The sequence below is a fragment of the Microtus ochrogaster genome, chromosome 5 (assembly GCF_000317375.1).
Source record: "Microtus ochrogaster isolate Prairie Vole_2 chromosome 5, MicOch1.0, whole genome shotgun sequence".
Lineage (NCBI taxonomy): Eukaryota > Metazoa > Chordata > Mammalia > Rodentia > Cricetidae > Microtus > Microtus ochrogaster.
The window spans coordinates 76,120,361-76,146,170 of NC_022012.1; the positions used below are offsets into that span (position 1 = coordinate 76,120,361).

At 46.5% G+C, this 25,810-nt stretch overlaps 1 protein-coding gene across 2 annotated transcripts in view; it reads right to left on the reverse strand.

Annotated features, from left to right (window-relative positions):
* Window positions 1-24,766, reverse strand: part of Aagab (alpha and gamma adaptin binding protein) — a 39,734-nt gene extending 14,968 nt beyond the window's left edge. For both annotated transcript variants that reach the window (XM_013346640.2, XM_005347786.2), the window contains exons 1-5: window positions 24,660-24,766; window positions 10,487-10,677; window positions 10,266-10,362; window positions 9,915-10,004; window positions 6,070-6,153 (exon numbers count right to left, since the gene is read on the reverse strand). In XM_013346640.2, the coding sequence (XP_013202094.1) occupies window positions 6,070-6,153; window positions 9,915-10,004; window positions 10,266-10,362; window positions 10,487-10,677; window positions 24,660-24,732 (535 nt within the window). In that variant the 5' untranslated portion in view covers window positions 24,733-24,766. The remainder of the gene's footprint in view (window positions 1-6,069; window positions 6,154-9,914; window positions 10,005-10,265; window positions 10,363-10,486; window positions 10,678-24,659) is intronic.
* Between the last annotated feature and the right edge of the window lie 1,044 nt (window positions 24,767-25,810).

Genomic DNA, 25,810 nt, shown 5'->3' on the forward strand with positions numbered 1-25,810 from the left:
CCTAACCTGACCGTCCTGTGTATACTGCGGACCTAACCTGACCGTCCTGTGTATACTGCGGACCTAACCTGACCGTCCTGTGTATACTGCGGACCCAACCTGACCGTCCTGTGTATACTGCGGACCCAACCTGACCGTCCTGTGTATACTGCGGACCTAACCTGACCGTCCTGTGTATACTGCGGACCCAACCTGACCGTCCTGTGTATACTGCAGTCTACACCAAACCTTAATCCCCTTCTCTGTTTACTTCCCACTGCCTATCATCTTCTAGCACCCTATATAACTTACCAATCTCCTGTTGCCTATGACTACTGCTCCCCCAGGGAGCCTCCCAGCGTGGATACTGATTGCTCAGCAGTGTATACCAACCACAGGGCCTAAACACAGTATGTGCTCAGCAGGTAATTCCCGAGTGAACTTCAAACTCTAGGCCAAGGAGAGACTGGCAGCCAACAGAAGACAACTCAGCCAGCCAACTGCGGAGTCTGAAGAACACACTTATGAAGATGACAGGTGCCAAAGAGCACAGGTGACCCTTGTGCTATACTAACCACACAAGACCCAGGTATGGAGGAGGATGGCGAGGAGTACTCACTACTGTCACCTTTCCTAAGGTGGACAGGTACTGGCCCTGTCTTGTCTTTCTTCCTGCTGCTCTGCAAGTCAGGATTCAGGAATGTGAGAATGCAGGTCCTTGCTGCAAAAGCAGAGGCTGGCACAGCTTCCAAAATGCCCAATTCACTTCCCCCACTAAGCACACTCTTACAAGTCCGAACTAGCTGACTGTTCTGAGCCAGCAGGTCTCACCATGCCTACACAACTGAGTCCCCGTGGCCCTGAAGAGCGCAGCTGCTGCCTCCCCACCACGTCCCTCCTTCCTAGTAGATAGAAATGATCTGGATGCAGCCCAGAAAGCACAGGCTTCAAAAGCTCCCAAAGTGCAGCAAACACTGGAAGCCACGGATGAAGACCAACTTCATCCTACAGATCAAAAACCTAGCCCAAGGCTGGGGAGCTGGCTCATGGGTTAAAAGCAAACCACCTGCTCCTGTTTCAGAGGACCCTGAGTTGGTTCCCAGAACTCAAGTCAGGCAGCTCACATGGAAATGCCTGTAACTCCAATTCCAAAGAGGGGATCCAGCACCCTCTTCAGGACTCTGAAGACATTGCAAATACATGTACCTCCTCCTACACTTACTTAAGACTGGAAACTGTCACCTGAGAAAACTGTCAAGAGAACAAGAAATATGAAGGAAACTTCCTTAAAATGTAATACTTCATACACATAATGAGTTAAGTGCACAGAGTTTAAAGCATAAAGGGATTCTGAAGTCAAGCCTCCCCTCAAACCAGTCACAAAGTCTAGGAGGGCAGTCTTAGTACAGCCTGGTAACGAATGTGACACTTGTTGACCTCTGAGCCTAACTCACATTGGATACTGTGAAATTAAATAGGATAATCGGCATAATCTATCTCGTGGATATGAACATTAGAGATATTGCTTCCTTTTTATTGAGAGCTAACTTTCAGATATCAAAGTCACCCTCTTTACGGTATGGAATTCAGTGCTTTAAACTGTACAATAATCATCACCGAATTCAAAACACTTTTATCATAGTCTGATAAGGAAATTCCATCTCCTAAAAGTTCTTCAGTCTGTGGGAACCACAACCCATACTCTGTCTCTATGGAATTACTGCCCTGGACATCTCATCAAAGCACAATGACATAAAAGCCCTGAGTATGGCGGCCGAGTGGTGAGTTAGCCCTGGGGTAGCCTGCACACACCTCTTTAGAGCTGAGTAATAGTCCACTGTATGACCTTACCACTGTTTTCTGAGTTGGCTCCACCTTTGGGCTGTTATGGATAACACTGCTATGAGCATTAATAATGATGTTATGCATGGACACATTTTTCAGCTCTATTGAGTATACCTAAGAGTGCACCAACTTGGGCATATGGTAACTTAAGCACAACTTTTTCAATCTTGTTATTTTTGATATGTTCACATGTGCATATAATGTATTTTGGTCATTTTCATCCCTTCTTCATTACCCTTCCTCACCCCTTCCCACTCTCCTGAGCCAATCTTCTTCCCGACAGGTCTCTCTCCTATTTTCATGGTTGATTTGAGGTTTTCTGTTGTTGTTTTGTGGCTTCTTTTGTGACTCACAGGGTTTAATTAGGGCTGCAAGCATGAGAGGTTATTTACTGGGCAACTTTAACAGCAGTTACATCACAGAAGAAAATGACTCCCTTCCCAGCAACCATTAACTGCCAATAGCTCCTAAGGTAGGTGGGGCTTCATAAACCCTCTCCCACCCACGATGGACCATGGATGGGCCCTTCTCCTGTGCCTAACTTTAGACTTTCATAGAGCCTTCTGTGTGACTGGGTAGATAGCTTAGCCAGTGAGGTGCCTACAGTGGAAACGGGAGGCCCGGAGCGTGTCCCTCCACCCAGGGGGGCGGAGGCACGTGTCTGTAATCCTCGCGCTGATCTAGAGACTGGTTGGTCTCAGTCTCACAGGCTAAGGCAGTAGAGGCCCTGGTCCCAGTGAGAGATTTTGTCTCAAAATACAAGGTGAATGGCTCCAGAGGAACAATATCCAAGGTTGACCCTGGTCTCCACACATGGATACCCCATCCTGCACACACACACCTGCATATATACACAGGCAGTGGCTGCTGAGGAAAATGAAGCTTGCTGCCATTCACATCAGAAAGGCTGAAGGTTCTCATGTGCAGAGAAGGCAGGTTGCCCTGGAAGGATACTATGGCCCACCATACGGTTACACAGAGCTGTCTCTTTTGGGACAGTTTGGAGGCTCTGCGAGAATGTTCTCTACTTCCTCAGCCCTGGACTTCCACACTGCATGCTTCTCCTAGGAGAAGAGAGTTTATTTCCTTCAGAACACAGACCTGCGTCCTCTTAACGTGAAAACAAGCTAATGCCAAAATCTGGGGTTTTAGCTAAAAGCACATCAGTGTCCCAGGATCGTAGAGGAAAAAGTAAGGAAGGGAAGGAGGCAGGCAGGCAGACACTTCAGGGCAAAGAGCCATGCAAGCCCACAATGAGCCTCCTTGCTTCTTCACACCTAAGAATACTGTTGCAATGTGCACACAGACTGGCAGTGGAAATATTTCCACACAAAGAAACTGTCCTAGCTGCTCTCCACTGCTGTGATAAATGCTAACCCCAAATCTACTGGAGAGGAAGGGGTTTAGTTCAACTTACAATTGTAGCTCAGGGAAGTCGGAGCAGAAACTCAAGACAGGAACGGATGCAGAGACCGTGGAGGAACACTGTTTACTTTTTGTTCTCCATGGCTTGCTCAGCCTACTTTCTTATAGAACCCAGGCCCACCTGCCCAGGGGTGGCCCCACCCACAATTAGCTGGGCCCTCCCACATCAACCACCAAACAAAACAAAAAATGCCCTGCAGGCTTGCTCATGGGCCAAATGTTCTCACAGAGGATGTGGGAATACCCTCTTAGATGACCCTGGCTTGGGTCAAGCTGACAAAAAACAACCAGGACAGAAGCAAAATTGTTCAGTGCATCTTGAGGATTACATATTCAGACTCTCCCAAATACCAGAACTAGTGCCTGCTATAGAATGTTACAGAACTGGCATGAGCCCGACATCCCTCCATGCTCCTTCCCCTCTCTTCATTATAACTACTAGGGGGTTCCCTCTTACACTGCTGTTTAGGGAACAGTGACAAGAAAAAGAATGTGTGTGTGTGTGTGTGTGTGTGTGTGTGTGTGTGTGTGTTCAGATAGCCATGTTCCTCCTAACCATTTCCAATCTGTGGTTTGTTAACTCCAAGGACACGGAGGTCATAGCTACAGTATGGCTGCACAGCTATAAATGTGAATTATAAGCCAACATTTCTTTAATGTATGAAATGGGGGGTCAGAGTTTTCAAAGAATGATTTAAGCCAAAAAAGCTTCACTAAATTTCTAGCTATTTCAAGAAATTTCTAACAGGCAGTACAGAAGAGAACTTTATTCTAAATTGATCTAGTTTATGGACCATATCTAAAAGTTAGTTTTATACTGTACACAGTCTAAAGCAGTAGCTTACTAAAAAATGCTCAACAGAGAAGTGACGGAGCAATGGATGTGTGAACAGAAGGAAAGGCCCCATCAGACAGGCCAGAGCCCTCCTAACGTGCAAGTGGGGAGGATGAAGGAGACAGGAAAAGATAGGAGAGAGGAAACTGCCTTATCATCAAGAAGGGGCTTTGCCAAGCACAAGGGGTAGATCAGATGTCAGGGTGCCAACCATACTTAATCCTCAGTGTCAACTAACAGCTGGGATGAAGCACTCTGCACCCACCAAGCTGGCCACCCACTTGCCCTTCACCTCAGGGAAGACAGGCTACAACTGCTGTAAATGTGGCTTTTCTCACTCCCTCTGTGGAGTTTCACCCAGCCCTGCACATGTTTTAAGGCACTACACTCTAGACTTGAATTGCAGCTCCCCAAACCTCCAAGTTAAGTCCTAACCTCTAATACAGCAAAATGCACTTCTATTTGGAAACAGGGACGTTAAAATGGGTACATGACCATAGGGCGGGCCCTAATTTAGTATCACTGCTGGCCTTAGAAGAGATATGTACAAAGTCATATACACAGGGAGAAACCATGGGAAGATTAGACGTAGAGTGTCACACTGAAGAACTCACAGAAGCCAAGATCAAGGCCTGGGGCACTCCTCCAGCACCTTTGGAGGGAGGTGGCCCTGGCACCTCAAGGTAGGACTTGTGAGCTTTTTCTATAACTGTGAGGCAGTAAATTCCCACTGTCCTACGCCATCGAGTCTGTGAGCTTGTTCCCAAAGGCTGAGAAAGCTAATGCAGGCTCCAAGAGCAGCTTCCAACCAGCTACAGATCCAACCAGCTACAGACTGCATGCCATACCCAGGCTTCCACCCCCACAGCCGCCATCACAACACTCAGGGCCGACACTCACCCCCAGGAGACTGTATCAGCTCAGGTTTCCCTAACCTCAGATTCTGCTTCTACCTCCAACACATCACTAATGTCAGCCCTGCAGAGACCCCCACCTCCAACACATCACTAATGTCAGCCCTGCAGAGACCCCCACCTCCAACACATCACTGGTGTCAACCCTGCAGAGACCCCACCTCCAGGGTCTCACACGTGTTACAGAAGAAAGCCCACAAATAAATAAATAGATAAATAAATACAAACAAACAAAAAAGAATTAAAAAAAAAAAGAAGAAAGCTCACATCCCCTTGCCTCATGTTCCAACATCCACGGGAGCGTCCACTGCTAAGTGAGACTCTCCCAGGGTCTTTATGACATAAAATCCTTGTTCTTGGAGTCATGTGTCCTCCAGCTGAGCATTCTCCCCTTTCAATCTTTCCCATCCCATGAAGAATGGTACGGGAGCCCATGCTTTTCTGGAAGTTCTCTCTACATCAGGACTAATGCAGCAGTCATGTCTCTGAGTCTGTGTTCATCGCACCCCTTGCCTGAACACCCAGCACGTGAAAAGTACATACAAACTCCATTACCATAAAATGCCCAGAAAGGGCAGGACGGAGAGCACTACAAAGGATTGCACAGTAGATGGGAAAGACCTCAATGGTAAAGATCATACCTTAAAAACTTAGGTTGTTGCCGGGCGATGGTGGCGCACGCCTTTAATCCCAGCACTCGGGAGGCAGAGGCAGGCGGATCTCTGTGAGTTCGAGACCAGCTTGGTCTACAGAGCTAGTTCCAGGACAGGCTCCAAAGCCACAGAGAAACCCCGTCTTGAAAAACCAAAAAATAAAATAAAATTATAAAAAAAATTAAAAACTTAGGTTGTTCTTAAAGCCAGGACAATGTGAGGCATACTGTAACATTTACGTGCTTGCTGAAACACCTCTTCAGCATACTACAAGTCCCAGCTTGTTACTTCTGGCTCTTCCTTCAACTGAAAACTTGAGAATGAGAACAAAAATTTCACAGAATCCTAACAGTTCCACATAGATTCAGATAACTTAAAACTTGTTACTTAGTAAAAACGACAACATCCAGTTACTCACCATTCTTCATCACAACATTGGACCAGACATTGGCATTCAACGCTTGTACAATCCGCTTTACACCTGTGGATTCAGGGAAGTCATCTGCCAGGGAGAGAAGCACACAGGTCTGTATATATCCAGATAAAGCACACATTCATATACAGGCCTATAAGTCCCAAAGGTATACTTTTAAACAACAGGGTTTAGTCATCTTGTTTACTCCTAATGTGCTGTGTACAGAAGGAAATGAATAAAGCAATACAGAGCTCCGAGCTCCTGATACGAACAGTCACAACAGAAGAGCACTGTGTGATCAAGCTGTCTCCATCTCTTCACCCAGAGAATCCACTCACAATCTCCAGAAAACGCAAGCTCTTATTAAACAACCACAGTGTAGTATTAAAGACACTAATCTTGGGGTTGGAGAGATGGTTCAGTGGTAAGAGTACTTGCTGCTCCTATAGAAGTTTAATTTCTAGAATCCATGTTTAGTGGCTCACCATCCCTGGAGTCCAGCCTCAGAGAGTTGCAATGGAAGCATGCTCACAACTGCCTGTAACTCCAGCCCCAGGGATGCACCTTCCTGCACACACTTTAAAACAGTAAATCTTCAAAAAATGAAACAAACTCTCTCATCTTGGCTAGCTATACAGGATGAATTTCCAGAGGCTAGTAAGATGGCTCATTGGGGAAAAACACTTGTGTGTGAACAAGCCTAGTGACTTGAGTTTGATCCCTGGGAGGAAGACCTCTCTGTGTGCCACAAAGCAACTCTCTGTGTAAGACGATGCTGTCTTCCGCCGCAGACTGTTATCACCTGTTACCTATTAGCTCTTCATCAGAGAAAGCCGGTAGGAGTCAAAGTTCAGCTGGGACTGGCAGCAGCCTCAGGAAGCCTGTTAATTCTAGCTACTTGAAGGCTGAGGCGAGATGTTCTCATATTGGAGGCTAGCCTGGGCAACAGAAGCTCAACTTGGCAACTCAGTGGAACTTTGTACCAAAAGAGAAAGTAAAAAGAAGGCTGGGAGAGTCTCAAGCAGAATGTTTGCCTGAGGTTTGAAGCAAAGTCCAGGCTCCTAGTCCAGTACCACAACATGACCAAAAGGACAAGCAGCAACTGCTTGAGAGTTCACACCACCCTGTCTCTAGGATTGATGGTCTACTTAAAACGGTGTGGCCTTATTCTCCAGCAGCAGCAGCAGCAGCAGCAGCAGCAGCAGCAGCAGCAGCAGCAGCAGCAGCAGCAGCAGCAGCAGCAGCAGCAGCAGCCAGGAATGCAGCTTCTCACTACAGTCCAGGCATCAGCACAGGTGCTTCAGACTTCAGGTGGAAAGTGATGAAAGAAACAATTTACCTGTGGTGGGTCAGAGTGAGCGAGCAGAGTTTACAGAACTCCTGTCTAGTGGTCTAGCCTGGTCTGGGTTAAATAGGAAGAAGAGAGTTTGACATCAGAAGCTCTGAACTTGACCCCAGGCTCTGTCAATTACTGACCACTTACTACCTGGTCAAGGGCAGCGCTCTTACATTAGCCTCTGAGAGCAGCGGGGACAGCAGCACTCTGACGACCTCTCTTGGAGGCATGATGGTGGTACTGGGGACTCACTGGTGTATTCCCCCTTTATACTGGAAGCTCAGGCAGGCAGGAACCATGCCTTCCTGAGTTCATCATCCTGCTGCCTGACAGTGCCTGACTGACAGCTGACCGTATTTCATGGCCAATGAATCATCTGAAGAATTGCATCTACCAACCTGGCAGCACTAACTGAGGATAAAACTGGAAATACTCAATGAAGTTAAGTGTATCCCATTGCTGTCTGGATGAGGACAAAATGCCATGTTCATCTTAACTACAGAGGATACAGTTCCTGAAAGAATTACTCATACTTAAGACACTAAACCTAGGAACCCAAAACAAATTAAACGGAGGGTTAGCAACAGTGAAAAGATGTGATAAAACAATGGGTGCGCGCAAAGTACCCACAAATGAAGGATGAAGAAATGTGGCTTTGAAGCAGTTTGTATTTAAAAATTCAAGGCAGTTTTTATTACCTTGCTCTAAGATGACACGTCTCAGAAAAATCTGTTTTAAGACTATACTGAATTAAGAGTTGGTGAGGTGGTGCTGCAGGTGTCGGGGCTTGCTGTGAGCCTGATGACCACAATCCCCACCCTGAGTCCACTGTGGGAAAAGAACCTGCTCCCAAGAAGTTAATGTCCAACCTCCATAGGTGTGCTGTGGGACATGTGAGCACCTGTGTCTGTGCATGCGCGCGCGCGCGCACACACACACACACACACACACACACACACACAAATCAAACATGGGTACTGTCTGCAGAGCAATTCCCTGGTAGAAAGGAGCAAATTCCAAGATTACAATAGTCAAAGTTGACTCCAAAGACAATATGAAGAAAAGAAGATCAGAAGTAAGAAATTATACACATTCATGTACACTGAGCTGGGCACAAGTTTTAGGGAACTTAGAAAGTATGGAAGGGACTATTTCACTTGCCAACCTTTGGTATTCTTTATGGAGTGTAGGAATGAAGACCTGCTTCCCTAGTTCATCCTCACCCTGTCCTACCTAGGACTTCCATCCACACGGTTTCCTTGCCTGGAATGTCTCCTGGGACAGCCTGTATCTTCTACAGGCTCCTTCCACCAGGTCTCCTCAAGTCCAGTACCTTTTCTACTTCTTTCCCATGAAGAGTCTGATACATTTAAGTCAGGGTGCCAAGTGCTCCCCGAACCATACACAGGAATATCCCCATCTAGGGAACACCACATTCCTTCTTGGTCTGGGGACATTTCATTTAGGAAACTCAATTATTTGTGAACGTAGATTCTTGTAGGCCAAAGTCTGCCCCAGCTGGGTCGAGTTCATACAGGTGTACTTGGAAAGAGAGAAGATGAAGACTGGAGAGAGAGCTCAGTGGCTAAGAGCACTGGCTACTCTGTCCCAGGGCCCAGGTTCAGTTTCCAGCACACACTGCAGGTGTCTAACAACTGTCTGGAAGTGCAGTTCCAAGGGATGATTGCTCTCTTGTGACCTTGGAAACACACTGACACATAAACATAAATAAAATTGTAAAAGTAACAATCTTCTCTCTCCTTCCTTTCCTTTCTTTTTTAATGGAAAGGTGGGTAAGCAATTAAGAACACTGGCTGCTCTTCCAGAGTACTGGAATTCGTTTCCTAGCATCTACACGGCAGCTCACAACCATCTGTAACTCCAGTTTCAGGGGATCTGATGCCTTCTTCCAGCCTCCTAAGGCACCAGGCATGCATGTGGTACACAGACATACATGTAGACTAACATTTAAACACAAAAAATAAAAAATAAATCTTACCAAGAAAAGAAAGAAAAGAAACTGAAGGCCCAGACGGTTGCAGAAGCAGAAGGCAATGCACAGCTGCCCTGGGGGAGGGGAGTAGGAGGCCCTGGGTTTATTTTTAGCTTGGGTATCAATAGGTCTGGCATGCCTCCTGAGGTTTCTGGGAATTCAGCCTTAGCTTACTATGAATTCAAAAGAAAAAGAAGGAACATAAACTCCACAAACACAGGTCTCACTATCCTTGGCTGGCAGTGGATTAAGGACAGGGGAATGGCAATGGTTTTCAACAGTGATCTCTTACTTTTATCTGTTTAAGTACACACATGGGTTTTCAAAAGTTCTAAAGCGATGGTGAAATCAGGCAATCTACGGCAGTGCTGGTGGGGCACTATTGGTTTTGCTCAAAGTCTTTTAACCAGCTGGCGACATTAGCATTTCTGGGCTCTTGCTGTGATCCCCCTACCCTAGGCTGGAACAATCCCTTAGACTTCAACCCAAAGCCAGCTTCCTGTAGACACCACCACTCACCATCCTCCTCAGGCAGCTCCTTGGGGCTGAGCTCTACCAGCTCAAAGCCATGTTTGATGCACCACTCTTGAGCCTTCTGCCGGCTTACTCCTAAAACAATACGTAAAAGCATGTAAGTAAAACTATCATAAAACACCAAAAACCTTCAACACTCTCCTTTGGCCTCAGTGTTTCCCCCGGATGTCAATGTCATTCTACAGGCATCTAGAATTAAGCTACATAGACACAATGATCTCAGCCTCAAAGGATACTGAAAACAACATAATTGTAGGATTTTCACAGCGTAACAAGATGAGCTGAGGACACGGAGTACCCTGTCTTCACTAAAGGGCACGTGTCGGAGACCCTTACCGTCTTCACAGACTCTATCACAGACCAGGATCATCACCTCGGGTAACCATGCCTCTGCCAGGGGAAGCCATGAGGAGACACTGTCAAGACCCGATTTCTACAGGGGCAGACACAAGCAAAAATTAAAAGACACATCGAGGAACTCAGAGAACGTAGAGGAGAGAAAGAAAGCACAGGACAAAGTCTGGCTGGTGAAGGTCCCACTGGAAACAAGAGCTTACCTGTGTGCTGTCAAAGTAAACCACAAACGCCTGGACTGACTCCGCGATCTCAGCAGTGACCAGGAACTTGCTTGGCACCACACACAGATTGACCTCTGCTGAATAGTACTTGTTGTCGATGGTCCAGGGGTAGAATCTCACGGCCTCGCTGGAAGCTGCTTCCACAACAGCATCCTCTGTTCCTAGGATATCTGAACAAACAGCACAGTATCACCAGGGAAGGCACAAAACCAATGCACACTGGTCAATTTGTTTAGTGAGATGACCAGATTAACCTGGAGCCTCAGCTGCTTCCCTTTATACAAGGAGTCCAAAGAGCCCTGAATTTATTAGGAGATTGTTCTTCTCTAATCATCATTAAAAAAAAAACAATGGTGACGTTATTTAACTAATCAGCTTTTTTTTTTCTTTTGCAATCTTGGGGATTAAACCCAGAACTTCTCAATACTTGTTAAGTGCTGTACCACTGGGCTATATTCCTTATCAGAAGACAAAATTTATTAGCTCTAGATTAAACAACAGCCGGCGGGATGGTGAGCACTTTGATAAATATCCAGAAAAGAGGCAAGAGAAGAGAAAGAATGAGGGTATGATCATTTTATTACGTTAGTCCTCCATGGGAAGTAGATGACTACAGAATTCCTAACTACTCTGCACTTACTGCGTGCTAAGAGGATGAGCGGATTAAGGCTAAGCCATTAATAAAATAGAGCTGCATATTCCTTGGGCTAAATGCTTAGACATTAATTCAGTTAATGAAACAAAATAATAGATACTGATAAATGGCCCCAATTCTATTTATATCCATTCTTGTTCAGTCTTTGAACACCACCCAAATCTTTATTTGACAGAGACACCTCTGGCAAATTTAAAATTGTATCAAAACAAATTAAATGCTTCCCATTATTTTTTTTTTAAAAAAAAAAGCTTTCAAAAATTTGTGTGCCATGCAGGTAGGAAGCCTTTACTGCAGAAGATGAATCAGTGGGCGAACCCAGAGCTGTGGTCATGCAGCCGTGGGAACACTCTGGGTCCCAGCACCATACAGCATTTAGAAACAGACTGGAATGTTCTCGCCCAAGCTCCCAGCTCCCACACCATCCCTACCACATTCACTTCATTCAGAGGTGGACAATGAGAGGGGTACATGTGCACAAGTGTGTGCATCTGTGCAAGCCTGTGCACATGCACAGAGGCCAGAGGAGGACATCACGTGCTTTGTCCTATCGCTCTCTACCTTATTCCCTCGAGACAGGGTCTCTCATCAAACCTTGAGCCAAGCTGGTGTCCAGGAGGCCTGGGATTCTCCAGGGGTTCCAGGGGCACTCGCAACCACGCCTGGCACGGTTCCTCACGCTCAGCACTCCTTGTGCTTGCTCAGCAAGTGCTCTACACACCGAGGCATCTCTCCAGCCCTTCTTGACATTTTCGCCCAAATCAGAGTCATTACTCTTAAAGGAAAAATCTGTACCCATAAAAACGGGTCCTTTACCTCTTTAAGAAACTGGCCATTCTGCTTCACTTCTGTTTTCCGTTATAATCCTTTACGTAGTGTTAATCCCATAGCAACCAGCTACAAAGTCCCTTACAGTGCACTATGACAGCTCAGGAGGGCATGCAGCAAGAGGACAGTGAACTACTAAAGACTTCATTTCACAACAATGTCTCATAGAGAACACAAACAAACAACTCCTAGATCCAAGTCTCCCTCACAGTCCAAGTTGATGCTCTAAGCTGAGAGCAGCCATGTTTCTCAAGCTTCCTATCACCCAGCCAACAGAACCCATTATGTCAATAGCATACAGGGAGGCAGGCAACCCCCGCCAGGAGACAGTGCAAACACAGAAACAGACTTTGAAAGGGTAGGAGGAGCCAACATGAAATCGGTCCTCATTCTTGGCTAATTAAAAACAATGAACTGGCTAGCTTTTAAAGGAGAAGTACAGAAGACAGCACTGTGAAGAGGCAGAGGAGAATCAAGGGGACTAAGTCCACCACTTGCCACTATCTCCTAAGTACCATACTTAAGAGCTGGCATCTACCTGGCCTACACTTTTTCAATGAAAAAAATATAATCAATTACATTGCAAGTACATGCTAACTGTGACCATGACCATCTGGACCGACTATGGGGCTGCACATATGAAGAAGCACCGGCTGGTGTACATTTAGATGGGTAAACTATGCTACACAGACTGTATCTTAATAAGGTTTTTTAAGGTAAGCAAATAAAAACAAATGGGAGAATATTTCTTTCTGTTTTTGCTAAACTTGGATGGGAATAGAATCAAAAAGCCAGGATGTTACTTTCTGATGTTTTGGTAGCTGCCTGGGTTCTGCTTCATTCTTCGAACTGCCTCAAACAAGAACAGCCCACTCTACTTAGAAGCGCTGACTGTTTCTAGCACGCCACATCTAGTCAGACTGCCCAGAAAAGTGGGTAAGGACTTTGCTATCACATCTGTGTCAAGGCAGAACGAGGGGAAGAAGATGAAAACTGTGTGATTCCAGCTCCTATCATCAATGTCAGTGTGGAAAAAGAGACTACGTGTGGAAGCAGAAACTGAAGCTGAAGCCAGATTATGTTTCCTGCTTTCTCAAAATGCTGACACTTGCCACCTGGGCACAAATCTATGCCACTCTGGAGTATGGCCACAAAACAGCACACCTTTACACCTAAAGATTCACTGTTGTCGTCCCCCGTCCCCCCCCCCCCCGGGACCAAACAGGAACAGCAAAACAAGGGGACCATTCTGCGAAGCCATTTACAAACTGCTCATGGCATCTGAGTATCTATGCCAAAGGTACACCAGAGTTCTGAGGGTCTGCTTTGTTTGCACGGCCCAAAACACTTTCCCTTCTTTGCCTTTCATTATACCTCATGCCGATGTCCTCAACTCCACCACATGTGCAAATAACTTCTCAGAGCAGCTTTGCCCTCCAACTCTCATCCATGCTGCTAGCGGCCACCTGGTGGAGCTGTAATACGTAACTTTTTAAGAGACAAATGAGGTGCTTGGTTGCCAGGTCTGTTATTACACACTTAGATTCACACCTTGAAATAGTTTATCTTGAAGCCTTCATGTAAGACGTTAACACACCAGTCCAGGTTCAGCAGCAAATCCAATCCACTGCCACCCCCACACAGGTACCCGTGCAAGTACAAACAGCAGGCCTTATCTGAGAACTGGCTCTTCAGCAGGCAGGGAGTCTCCAGCCACTGTCAGCCTTTCTCACTTAGGTGGCTTATTTTCCCTGAGGCCCCAGAAGAGGTGGTAAAAAGAAAGATTAAAGAAAGCGACAGAGGCTGTGTGCATCATGGTCAGCGGAGTGACCCAACACCTGTCATCCTCTGCCTGGGCTTTGCGCCATCACCTAGGAGAGTAAGTCAGTTTGGCAAGCAATCAAAGGAGAGGGAACGCAGTAAGGTCGTGCTTCAGAACCAGTAAGAGGGGAGCCTCTTTTTGGCAGATTAGGAAGCAGAATGAAGTTCAAGGATTATTCTCCAAACACCATGCATACCATTTACACGCACGTGTGTGCACACAAACATCTGGCCTCTATATCTAGCTACTCTTGGCCCAAAACAACAAAACAAATGCATCCCCCCAACGATGACACAGCACTGCGGTGCCTGCAATCAGCCACACCTCCTTCAGCGGCAGAATGAGAGCACTTAATACCAACAGACCTAATGGCCAAATCACACTTTCCACGGCTTGAGGGACGCAACACTTGCCACCACGAATCAGGACAACCCTTCCAGAAACCAGTATTATTCTGAGAATGCTGAGTTTTCTTGAACTTCTGATCCTCCTGCCTCCGCCTAGTGCTGGTTACAGGGTGTGGCGTGCATCTGGTTTATGAGGTGTTAGGGGTGGACCCCAGGGCCTAGTGCAAGCTAGAGAAGCACATCCTCAACTTGTTCTTATTCTTCTGCAAACTGAAGCTGCCTTTCTAGCCATCTCCACTCCAGCCCCAAGAGTCTTTCACGGTCTCCTCTCCTGCTGACCCAAAGTTTCTCTTCTTTCTCTCAGTGCAGCCAGCACCAAAGAAGCAGAAGAGACCACAGGAAACTGAGCTGCCATAGCCCCGCATCCCAGTGCTAGCAAGAGCTTGGCCAGAAGGACCTGAGTCATACTGCTTCAAATAGAGACAAAATTCCTCTGTGGTTTCAAGGCTGAAATGTGCAAGACGGTGCAGGAGTGAACACAGAGGCGGCCCAAGGTGAACGCTCTCTCCCGGGGCTAGAGGGAGGGCTCAGCGCCTCAGAGGACTAGCTGCTGTGAGGAGAACAGCATTCAGTTCCCAGCACCCACACAGCCTCACAACCGCCTGGAACTCCACAGGGCCCAGGCACGAATGGAGTGCACAGATGTACAGACAGGCAGAACACCATACACATAAAAATAAAACCTATTTTCAAAAACACGCTCATTCCCCCAATCCCAACCCAGTGTTCTCTATCGGTGATTCCAGACTGCAGTTGGAGCCACAGGCAGTCCTGTAAGGAAAGCGTCTCCTCCTTCAGGATGCTCTGGGGCCTCTTTTCTTTTCCAGCCTGACCACCTGGTAAAATACGAGGTCTCAAAGTTTTCTTTTCCATTGTTAAGACAGAAGAGAAAGCAATTAGGAAAATTACAGGAGGCAGCAGAGTCTGACATCAGCGGAAGGGGAAGACGGCCATGATGACAGAAGAGAACCCAAGGAGATACGGCTGGGGAAGAAGCTTGAGACCCAGAAGGGCTTCTGTCAGCCAGCAGGTAAAAGGGTGCTAGAATCCTCAACGTGCCTCTGCTGTTGCAACTGGCACAACCACAGGGCCCAAACTCGGAGAGAAATCTCTTCTGGGGGTTGCATGCTGTCCCACTACAGCACAGAAAACCATATACACGAGAGACCACGGTGCTCTGTCAAGGACCCTGGCCATTAAAACCATAGTGCTAGGGCTGTGACTGAGCAATGCCAGCAAGTTCCTATCTGGAATTCCCTGAGTGCCATCCTGCAGCCTCCTGACACAAGCACAGGTAGCCTGTTTTGGGGCCTCGGGCAGGTGGCTGTAGGAAGTATGGAGATGCAGAGAGAGGCCTGGACTGCTAACCCAGCAGGGTAGCGCAGATGCATTGTGCAACCACCATTCCCTTTGCTTCCAGCACCCGCACCTCCCCGCCCACCCCTTCTCTCTGCTGGCCACACTCTAAACTCCACAGGATCTTGGGCTTTTTATACCGCAGTGGAAAGTTTCAGACTTGAAGCTGAGGAAACCCAACCCAATCCTCCCGCTTTGCTTCCAGTTTACTTTCTCCAGTCATCTGGAATTGGTCATCATGGCCTCATCTTAAAATAGTTGTGCGCGCAAACACTTGCATGTTTTCTGCTTGTCTTTAGGAGACCTCACAATACGACGGCACAAACGCTCAAGAATATAAAGAAGCTGGCAGGAAGAGGTTTGTGAGAGCCACGCAGAGCCCATCAGCCTTTAAGTTTGCATGCTGCATGCGAAGACCAAGATGACCCAGTCCTGGGAGTTCGACTCACAGCCAGCTCCTGCCCAGAGTCTTCAGAAAGAGGAAACATCTCTGAATTTCATTCCTTTAAGACATTTTATATTTATTCATGTTTACACTCATGTGCCGGCTCATCTGCATGTACACCACATGTGTTCAATGTTCTTGGAGGCCAAAAGGGGGCAGCACATCCCTTGAAACCGGAGTTACAGGCAGTTGTGAACTGCCCGGTGGTGAGTGTCAAGAACAAAACCCTGGTCCTCAGCAAGGGCAGCCAGTGCCCTTAGCAGGTCAACACCTTCTCCAGCTCCTCTTCTGCTTCATACACTCATAGTTCTAATTCCATCCAAAGCCATGCTCTCTACGGGGACATGATCTTGTGCCCCACAAACATGTGGATACCTGGAGACTTCCTTTTGTAGTTGTCACAGTTGGGAAATGGCACTGGCATCTAGTACACAGAGGACAAGGATGCTTGCTCAGCAGCACAGCCCCAAACAACAGAACTGCCGGTCCAGCATGGCAACAGTGGATGCTGAGACTCCCCAGCTTAGAGGAATGAAGCCCCAAAGAAGTGGCCTAGCCCTGTTCACAAGCAAAATGAAAATCCTACAGTACTAAATTGGCGTTTTCCTTTCTCACAGAACTGAAACGAGTCAACACACCCACAGGAACCTCACACTCCAGGTACAAAGGTCTTCCCCTTGTATTGGTAAACTATGTCTGCCTAATCTATTGCATGGCTTCTTTGAATATTAATAATAAAAAAGTATTTGGCAATTGAATCTAGATGCCTGAAAATAACTTGAGTATTTTTAGTAGGAAGACTAGCAACACCTACTCCATGAGATAGTGCTCTGAATTTGCTGACAACAGGGATAACCGGGGCACAGGGTCTCGGTGTTTACAGTGGAGGGTCCAGGAAAGATGATCAGTAAATATCTGCGGAATAAAGTTAACTTACTTAAAATAGATAAATAAAACGAGGCTACAAATCAGCGGAAAGATTTCCCCCCAAGAAAACCCCAGCAGAGTCCAGACAGAAGCACGCCCATCCTACCGTCATCTCTATGCTGCTTACATCCAAATGACTGCACACTTCCCTCCCCTGGACACATAGGCGCTGCTCAAAGCCTCTGCTGGCAGAAGCAGTGGTCAGGTCTGCATGGAAAATTAAACCTGAGGTTGGTTGTTTCTGAACTTTGTAAAACACCATAAAGGCTCTTTGAGTTTTACAACTGTCCTGGGTTGAGACCTGCATCAACCTTGCTTCCTGGGTAAGCTGTCTGCAGCGATCTATTTGAGGCACCTGTGCACTGGCTCCAACTTAAATACAAAGTCATGTCCAGACTGTCATTCTTGCCAGGAAAGTTTCTCCAACAACTTTCAGACTTTAACCTTATAAAATGATTTTATATCAGATTTGATTATTCATTGAATTCACAAATAAATTCAGTTATTGCTGGAGGAATTACATGGGGCAAGAGGCACCGAGTTGCTAAAATCACATGACCACTGCATGCTGTCTAGAATGTTTTTACCTTCTACTGCACAAAAGCCAGCAGTTAGACAGACACACCAGAAATGAAAGTCAGTCTAGACACGCTTGCTCGGGCCTTCCAGGAGGATGAAACACTGTATCACAAACGGTCCTGTATGACACCTAAGGCACCACAGAGGTGTCTCTCCCCACTTACGCAAAGGCAGTCCCTTGTAACCCGGGCCCTCATTAATAGTATATGACACTGAATGTCAAGCTCCTCCCATTAAGTCGGATGTTCTGCTCCACAGACAAGGAAGCAAGCAGCAAGCACCTACAGAGACGTTTTCATTTACGTATGAGTGACTCGATCCACTTCCCCCAAAGGCTACAGAGATCACACACCAGGAGTATAAACTTATTTTAAGAATTATCAAAGTTCTTGCTCTTGTGGGAAAATCTTACACCATTTCTCCTGTCTCCACTTCGACAATGTGCAATGCCGGTTGCCAAAATGTTAAGTCATGTTTTGCAAGAACAGAAAGATGGATTAAATCTTGACTCCCTGACTTTTCTGAGTGAACGACTTCGGAGAAGCTCACCTCACGCTGCCTTGGATTCCACACTGGAGCACAGCATGGTCTTGCTTGTAAGGCCTTCTCCATTTCACTCCTTCAGCTAATGTCAACATCTCTCTTGTAATAAACACAAAAATCTCAAGTCCTAACATTAGCTGAAAAACTTAAATGTATTAAATATCACAATAAAAAACACACCAGTGGCCGGGCGATGGTGGCGCACGCCTTTAATCCCAGCACTCAGGAGGCAGAGGCAGGTGGATCTCTGTGAGTTCGAGACCAGCCTGGTCTACAGAGCTAGTTCCAGGACAGGCTTCAAAGCCACAAAGAAACCCTGTCTCAAAAAACAAAAACAAAACAAAACAACAACAACAACAAAAACACACCAGTTTCTGCCCCCTGATATCCAGTGGGCATCACTGTTCTTAGTCTGACAACTGACTGAGTTGCTGTGGTGACAGTTTTGGGTGCTTGTGGTAGATCTCTTGTCCATCTGCGAAAGAAACTGAAGACCTGGAAACAACCTTCGTGTGGGACAATTATCTGTATTCTGTCCATTATATTTTAAATAAACGCTGATTGGTCAGCAGCCAGGCAGGAAGTATAGGTGGCCCCACCAGACAGGCGGGTCAAGGAGAACAGGATAATTCTGGGAAGAGGAAAGCTTGGTCAGCAGACCTGGCCGAGCCACAGAAGAAGCAAGATGTGACTGCCTTGCTGAAAAAGGTACTGAGCCATGTGGCTAACACAGATAAGAATAAGGCTTATAAGCTGTAAGAGTTAATAAGAAGCCTGAGCTAATGGGCCGATCAGTTTATAATATAGACCTCTGTGTGATTTCTTTGGGACCTAATGATTGCGGGAACCGGGCAGGACAGAAAACTCAGTCCACACATCCTCAACCAAAGACATCTCCAGAGCAGACCAAAGGCTCCCCTCAGATTGTCTCCAGAAGCTGTAGGAAAACCACCTGTTATGACTCAAGCCCCTCCCTGCTGTCACCAAACAACAGACTCCACCCTGAAACAGGAAAGTCCTCTGAGTAACACAGAAGCCCTTTCCAAGCATTGGACACTGGTGGATGGAGAAACTCTCTCGCTCTTGCTGAGAATACTTGTTTTGCCTAGAAGCAACATCATGAGTATTCGCTGTGAGAGTCTCCAAGGCCATGTCTATCCATCAAAGAACTGAGCTTTCATGGTCCCACTGTTTTAGAAACCCGAGGACTAGGCTTCTAAATTCTAATCGCAGAAAGTTAATTTTCCCTGGGAGAGTAGCGCAGCGGCAGAGGGCTCCTGTAAGATGCACACAGCCTTAGGTTCAATCTCTTGCACTACGTGGGGGAGGAACACATTTTCTCGTCAATATTTAGGTGTCTTGTCGTCGGATCATCTTTTTGTACACTGTGAAGATATGCCTTTGCCAAGGAGCCCTTTTTTTTTTTTTTTTTTTTTTTGGTTTTTCGAGACAGGGTTTCCCTCTGGCTTTGGAGCCTGTCCTGGAACTAGCTCTTGTAGACCAGGCTGGTCTCAAACTCACAGAGATCCGCCTGCCTCTGCCTCCCGAGTGCTGGGATTAAAGGAGTGCGCCACCATCGCCCAGCTGCCAAGGAGCCTTTTCATTGGTTTTTAATAAAAGAACTGAATGGCCAATAGGTAGGCAGGAGAGGACAGGCAGGATTTCCAGGGGGAGAGAACAAGAAGAAAAGGATTCTAGGCACAAGGGTTTTGCCAGCAAGTCAGACATGCCATACTGAGAGGTAACCAAGTCACATGGCAGAATGTAGGTTTTAAAAACTGGTTAGTAAGTTATAAGGGCTAATTAGAAGCAAGCCTAAGCTGAAGGCCGAGCTTTCGTAATTAATAATAAATCTCCATATCGCTGTTTGGACGATCCAAAGACAGTCTGACAAGAAAGCTCAAAATAAGGCTTGATTCTTAAAAATAAATAAATAAAAAGTGAAAGTACTCTTGGGTTAAGAATGGCAGAATTGCAGGGTGTGGTTGTGCACACCCTTGATGCCAGCACGCAGCGGGCAGAGGCAGGCATAGTTTTAGGATAGCCTCGTCTAGATAGTGAGTTCCAGGCCAGCCATGTCTAGAAAAAAGAAAACCTGGAATCAAGTTAAGAAGCACTGAACGACCAAATACTGTAAGACAGAAGCCTCCATCTAGTTGGGACGTCAGAGGAATTTGCTGATATTAATCCTTCGCAGGAAGAGTGGCTAACAGATATGTCTCTTTAAATGTAATGAATTGAGAAAACAAAAACCCAGACATCGCTCAAGACTTAGATAAAGATGGTCTTTCACTGTATATTTAACACATCGCATACACTTCCTTTGTTAAAAGCTCTGTTTTAATACAATATTGCATTCTCTGGGTAGATTTTTCCCCCTCTCCATTCATAATTACGTCTTCAACCATCCCAGACAGCAACAAAAGCATATTTAAACGGGTTTGTAAGTATCAGTCCTCTCGCCACCGTAAGTAACTCTGATTTCTGTTGAATAACAAACATTTTGGCTCTCCCTTCTTCTGGCTAAGACTTGACCAAGAACACACAGGGCAACAGTTACTGCCTGAGCACTTTGGGCAAACCAAACCTTGTATTTCTGCATTAGTTTATCATAAAATGGATATTACCAATCCTATTGCAATTACAATAACTAAAGTAAATTATAGTTTTTGAAAACACAGTTGAGGGTGGCTGGAGAGATGGTTCAATACTTAGAGCACTTTCCGCTCTTCCAGAGGACCTGAATTCAATTCCCAGGCCCCACATGGTAGCTCCCAACTGCCTGTGACTGCAGCTTCGAAGGCTCCGACATCCAACAAACACCCTATTCTGGCTTCCTCGGCACTGCATACATGTGTGCACGCGCACACACACACACACACACACGTGCGCGCACACACACACACACACCTATTAAAAACACACTAGGAAGAGTTCTACATACACATTAAAAACTATTCAAAGATCTCTAGATTTCTGCATGGCACTAGCTGAAAGAATTTATCTCCAGATGTTCTGGAAACTTGTCCAGATGTAGACATGAAGTGACCTAGAGTTGCTGGGTTGGCATCACACATTTTAAAACCAAACCACTCTCCAGGGATTCTTCTATGTTCTTTCTGTAGGAATAAGATGTTAGCTCCTTACATTTTACCGTTTTCACAGGTAAAGTACACATTTTGACCACATTCCTCGTGAGGGTAGGAACAGTAGCTTAATTCATGACTTTTGAGGCAGTAAATAGAACAGACACTGGCTCCATGTTTGATACACATTTACCAGACCACACCTTTCCCAAATAAAAGTATCAGCTTCACAAAACATATTCCAGGCAGAAGGAACTCTGGCCTGAAGCACGGACAGTTGCTCTCGGGGCCACACCTTGCATAAGCTCCTCAAGTGTATTGAGCTTTGGCTTCCTTCTAATGGTCTACGCTGTGGGACTGGTGTGGTAGCTCGGCAGGAAAAGGCGCCTGCAGACAGGCCTGAGGCCTGAGCTCTAAATCAGAGAGCAGGTGAAGGTGCCGCAGACAGGCCTGACGACCTGAGCTCTAAATCAGAGAGCAGGTGAAGGTGCCGCAGACAGGCCTGACGACCTGAGCTCTAAATCAGGGAGCAGGTGAAGGTGCCGCAGACAGGCCCAATGACATGAGCTCCTTCTCAGGCAGTCACACGATGGAGAGAGAGCTAACTCCCACAAGTTGTCTTCTGACCCTCATATGTATACCACCCACAAATAAGTAAATAAAATTAAAAATTATTAAAAGTCTACAGTGTAAAACAAAAGGCCTCCTTTAGTTAAGCACGTGTCTAACTAGGGTATTGCAAATAAAACTTTGCAAAGTTTATTCAGGTACTTCATCTACAGTCAAGGCCTACTAATTCTTAAAGGGAATTTCTAACAACTTGGTATTTGATTATAAAGTAATTTCCATTGTTGGTCAAGAGGAGTAAAACAGATCAGATACAGAGATTGACAACAAGAGGCAGGATTCCTCTTCCAAACCAAGAAAACCTTCTCCTCAAAGCACACCAAATTCAACCCAAAACTTGTGTCCTAGCCAGACCAAGACATTCATCCATCCTAACTAGATCAAAGTCATCGTGGTAACCTCCATCTTCTATTCCTAAATCAAGTTCATCCCCTGACTAATGTTACTCAGCCTTTAATGACTGTAAAACAGCAAATGCTATGCAAATACTTCATCCCACTGCTATCTGTGGCCTCTTGCTTCTTCCAAGAAGCGGCTAGGACACTGTAAAAAGCAATGTCTTGGAGGAACCCGACCAGCAGCCCTCTTCTGCTTCTCTTATTCAAATAATCTGTTGGCCGTTCTGCTCTTGCCTTCTTAACTAGCAGGGCACTAATGAGTGGCACTTAATTTTAACAAGAATTGGAGCTACCTAAGACGCTCTGCATTCAGAGCAAACTGAGCTATTTCACAGTATTTTACCCCCAACAATGCTTAAAGTCTCTCTATAGAAGAACAGCGGCAGAATGTCACCATTTGCCAGCTCCTGGTGATCAGCTCCTTCGAGGCACTGACCATGTTTGCCAATTCTGATCTTTGATGTGCAGGACAGGACCAGGCATGGTGCTGCCCACCTGTGAACCCAACACTAGGGTTGCAGGTTCAGGGTCAGCCTCGGAGACAGAGCAAGACCTTGTTGTGGGGTGAGAGGGAGACAGAGTACCAAAGCTATTGGAATATATAATAAGCCTGAGCTTGGCCTTAAAAGAACACACATCCATCACTATCGGGAATCCAAATGCATATAAATCCTGTAGAAAAGCATATACACTCGTAGACACCTTGAGAAAACTCTGGTATATTCACTCTATGATGTACAACAGAAAGTAATTTTTTGTTTTGTTTTTGTTTTTTCAAGACCGGGTTTCTCTGTAGCTTTGAAGCCTGTCCTGGAACTAGACCAGGCTGGCCCTGAAATCATAGAGATCCGCCTGCCTCTGCCTCCTGAGTGCTGGGATTAAAGGCGTGCACCACTACTGGGCAGGGGATGAGAATATGACTCAGTAGTAAGGCAGTTGCTTACCATGTGCAAGGCCCCCCCAACACCACGCACACACACCCCAGGCTAAAATCTATATAGGAAGTAGAAGTATATATTCGCAGTAATTACAAAATGCAGAAAGAATTCAGGGCCCAAGGGAGACTGCAAAGACCACCACCAAAATGTTGGCTAACATTCTTTCCTCCGTATGCTAACTTAACTTACAGAGAGTATGAACTTGTTTTAAGAAGAAACAATATAAGGGGAAAGGATGGGCGACCTGGCGGGAGGGAAAGAGGAGACTCGCTTGAAGGAAGTGAGGGAAAGGCAGGGAGTTTGGTTACCATTTACTAGGTGCTGTTGACTAGGCTTTCACCCTAGTAAGGAACTTTCCATTTGTTCACAATAAGCAAATGACAGAATACCTGCGCTGGAAGGGCAGCTCGCCTAATTTTGTCAACAGGTGTAAAAAATAATTACAAACGGCTAATGCTTTACAGGTTAGAACACATTTGCAAGCCAACATCAACTAGCTCTTGAAACACCTGTGCATACGCCCCCTTCACAGACGAGCAAACCCTGGGCTAAACAGATGATCTGCTTTTATAGTGATGCCAGCCACTCAGCCAGTGTTTGCATGTGCTAGCCTCTGGTGAAACAATCCTCTAAGACCTGTCCTCACCCCATAGACAGTCATATCTCTCTCCATCCATCCATCCATCCATCCATCCATCCATCCATCCATCCATCCATCCATCTCTGAGTCAAGAATATCTATCTACCTATATCTATTTGAGTCAAGAATGCCCAGAGCGCTCACCTCAAAGGGAATAAGAGTTTATTCTGGAGCCAAACATGAGTGATCAGGAACAGGGAACAGGAACTGGGGTTGCCTCAAAAACCACGTTCTAACATGGTAACAATCTCTCGATGTTTTTATAGTAATAACAACAAAAAGTCGCCTATCAGGTCTTTTAAAAATACATCGGTGGGAACATCAGGTAGGTTACTGTAAATAGGGAAGCCTCTGCTGCAGGCTTCAGATACTATCTGATAACATTCTTGGCCTTTGGATTGGTGGAAACTATGGGTCTGTTTGCTTATTTCCAAAAGTACTGATAATCACAAGGATATTAGATCAGACGCTGAGGCAGGCTACAAATGGCCATTAAGCGGCCTAAAGCCAGTCCAAGAGCTACAGTTAGTAAAATTCTAGTTCTCTGCAAGCACAGGAGTTCTGGTTAGGCGATTCCTGGCAGGACATTTAGCATCACCCCCCACCCCCAGCACTTCAGTTACAGGGGCATCACCCCCAAACCACAACACCAAAACTCCAGCGCCTTACATTCGCTTAAGGGCACAATTTCCAGGGCCTTGAGTATCATGTTAGGGGTCGCTCGCCAAGGTCAGAGACTGGCCTCACTTTATCCAGGAAAAGGGTTAAGTGCCAAGCGCAGACACCTGAGGAGGAGCGGGAGCCCGGGCCCAGCGCTGGCAAGGCCAGAGAAAGACCGCGGCCCTGGGCCCGTCGCTCCGAGCTCGGCCTTGCAGCCCGGCCCCGACGCCCAGTTACTCACGTTGCACCAGCCGGTCCCCGGTGAAGGTGGCGGAGCAGCTGGTGACCAGAGCGCAGGGGACAGCCGCAGCCATCGCTGCCGCAGACCGGGTTCCGCGCCGGCGCCGCTTCCGCCTTGGACCGCACCACTGCGGCCGGCGCGCGGGGGAGACGCTCCCGGAACGCGCTCTGGGCGGGGCCGTGACTTGAGCGCCGGCGAGCCAGCACATCCCCCTTCCGCTTCTCCAGTGGAGCGTGCCGGCTCGCTCGGCGTTGCCATGGGGACGGGCGTCCTCCCGCCTCGTAGAAGGCTCTGGAGGCCGCACCTCCGGGGACTGGTGTCCTCAACCCGGCCCAGCCATGGCGCAGGCTGAGGAGGGCCACGACCCCATCGGATCCATCCTAATCCAGGTGGGAAACCGGCCAAACTGTCGGCCGCTCAGACCTCCCTGTGAGTCCCGAAACCTGTGTTCCCCAAGCACCATTCACACTCTGCCTCACAGAAGGAAACAGCTACCCTTTAGCGTTTTCTTTTCTGGGGATGAGCGCTAAGGAAGTGCTCGCCACTAGGCTGCATGCCAGCCCTCCTTTTACTTTGAGACCTGGTGGTCATTAAATCAGGCTGTGTTTAAACGCACTGACAGTTCAGGCAGGGCTCGAACTTGTGACCCTCCTCAGTAGCTGGGATTATAAATCTGCATTGCAGTCAGGGGACCATTTAAAAATATATAACAAAATGTTGAAAGTCCATGGCTTGGTATGACAGAGTAGAGACAGATTCATTAAGAGGAGGTAAGGAATTCGAAGAGAGAAAAATATGGGACCTGTGCTTCTTAACCTGAAATATTCACTGCTTGCCTGGGAATACACACTAAACATATATTGAGGATAACTTGAACTACAAATCAACATAGAAGTGTGGCACAAATGAAAACTTGGCGAAATATCTTTATAATCTAGGGAGAAAGCTATTAAAGTCTTGACGTCTTCAGTATAATTCAGCTTGTGATAGTTAAGCAGATGATTTTGAAATAGCTAAGGTATTTTGGTTTTTTTCCAAGTTTAGATATGGTCACTTTAAGATGTGTCTTCACAAACCATAACTTCTATATTGTTGACTGAGGTTTCTTTTTTATTTATTTATTTATTTATTTATTTATTTATTTATTTATT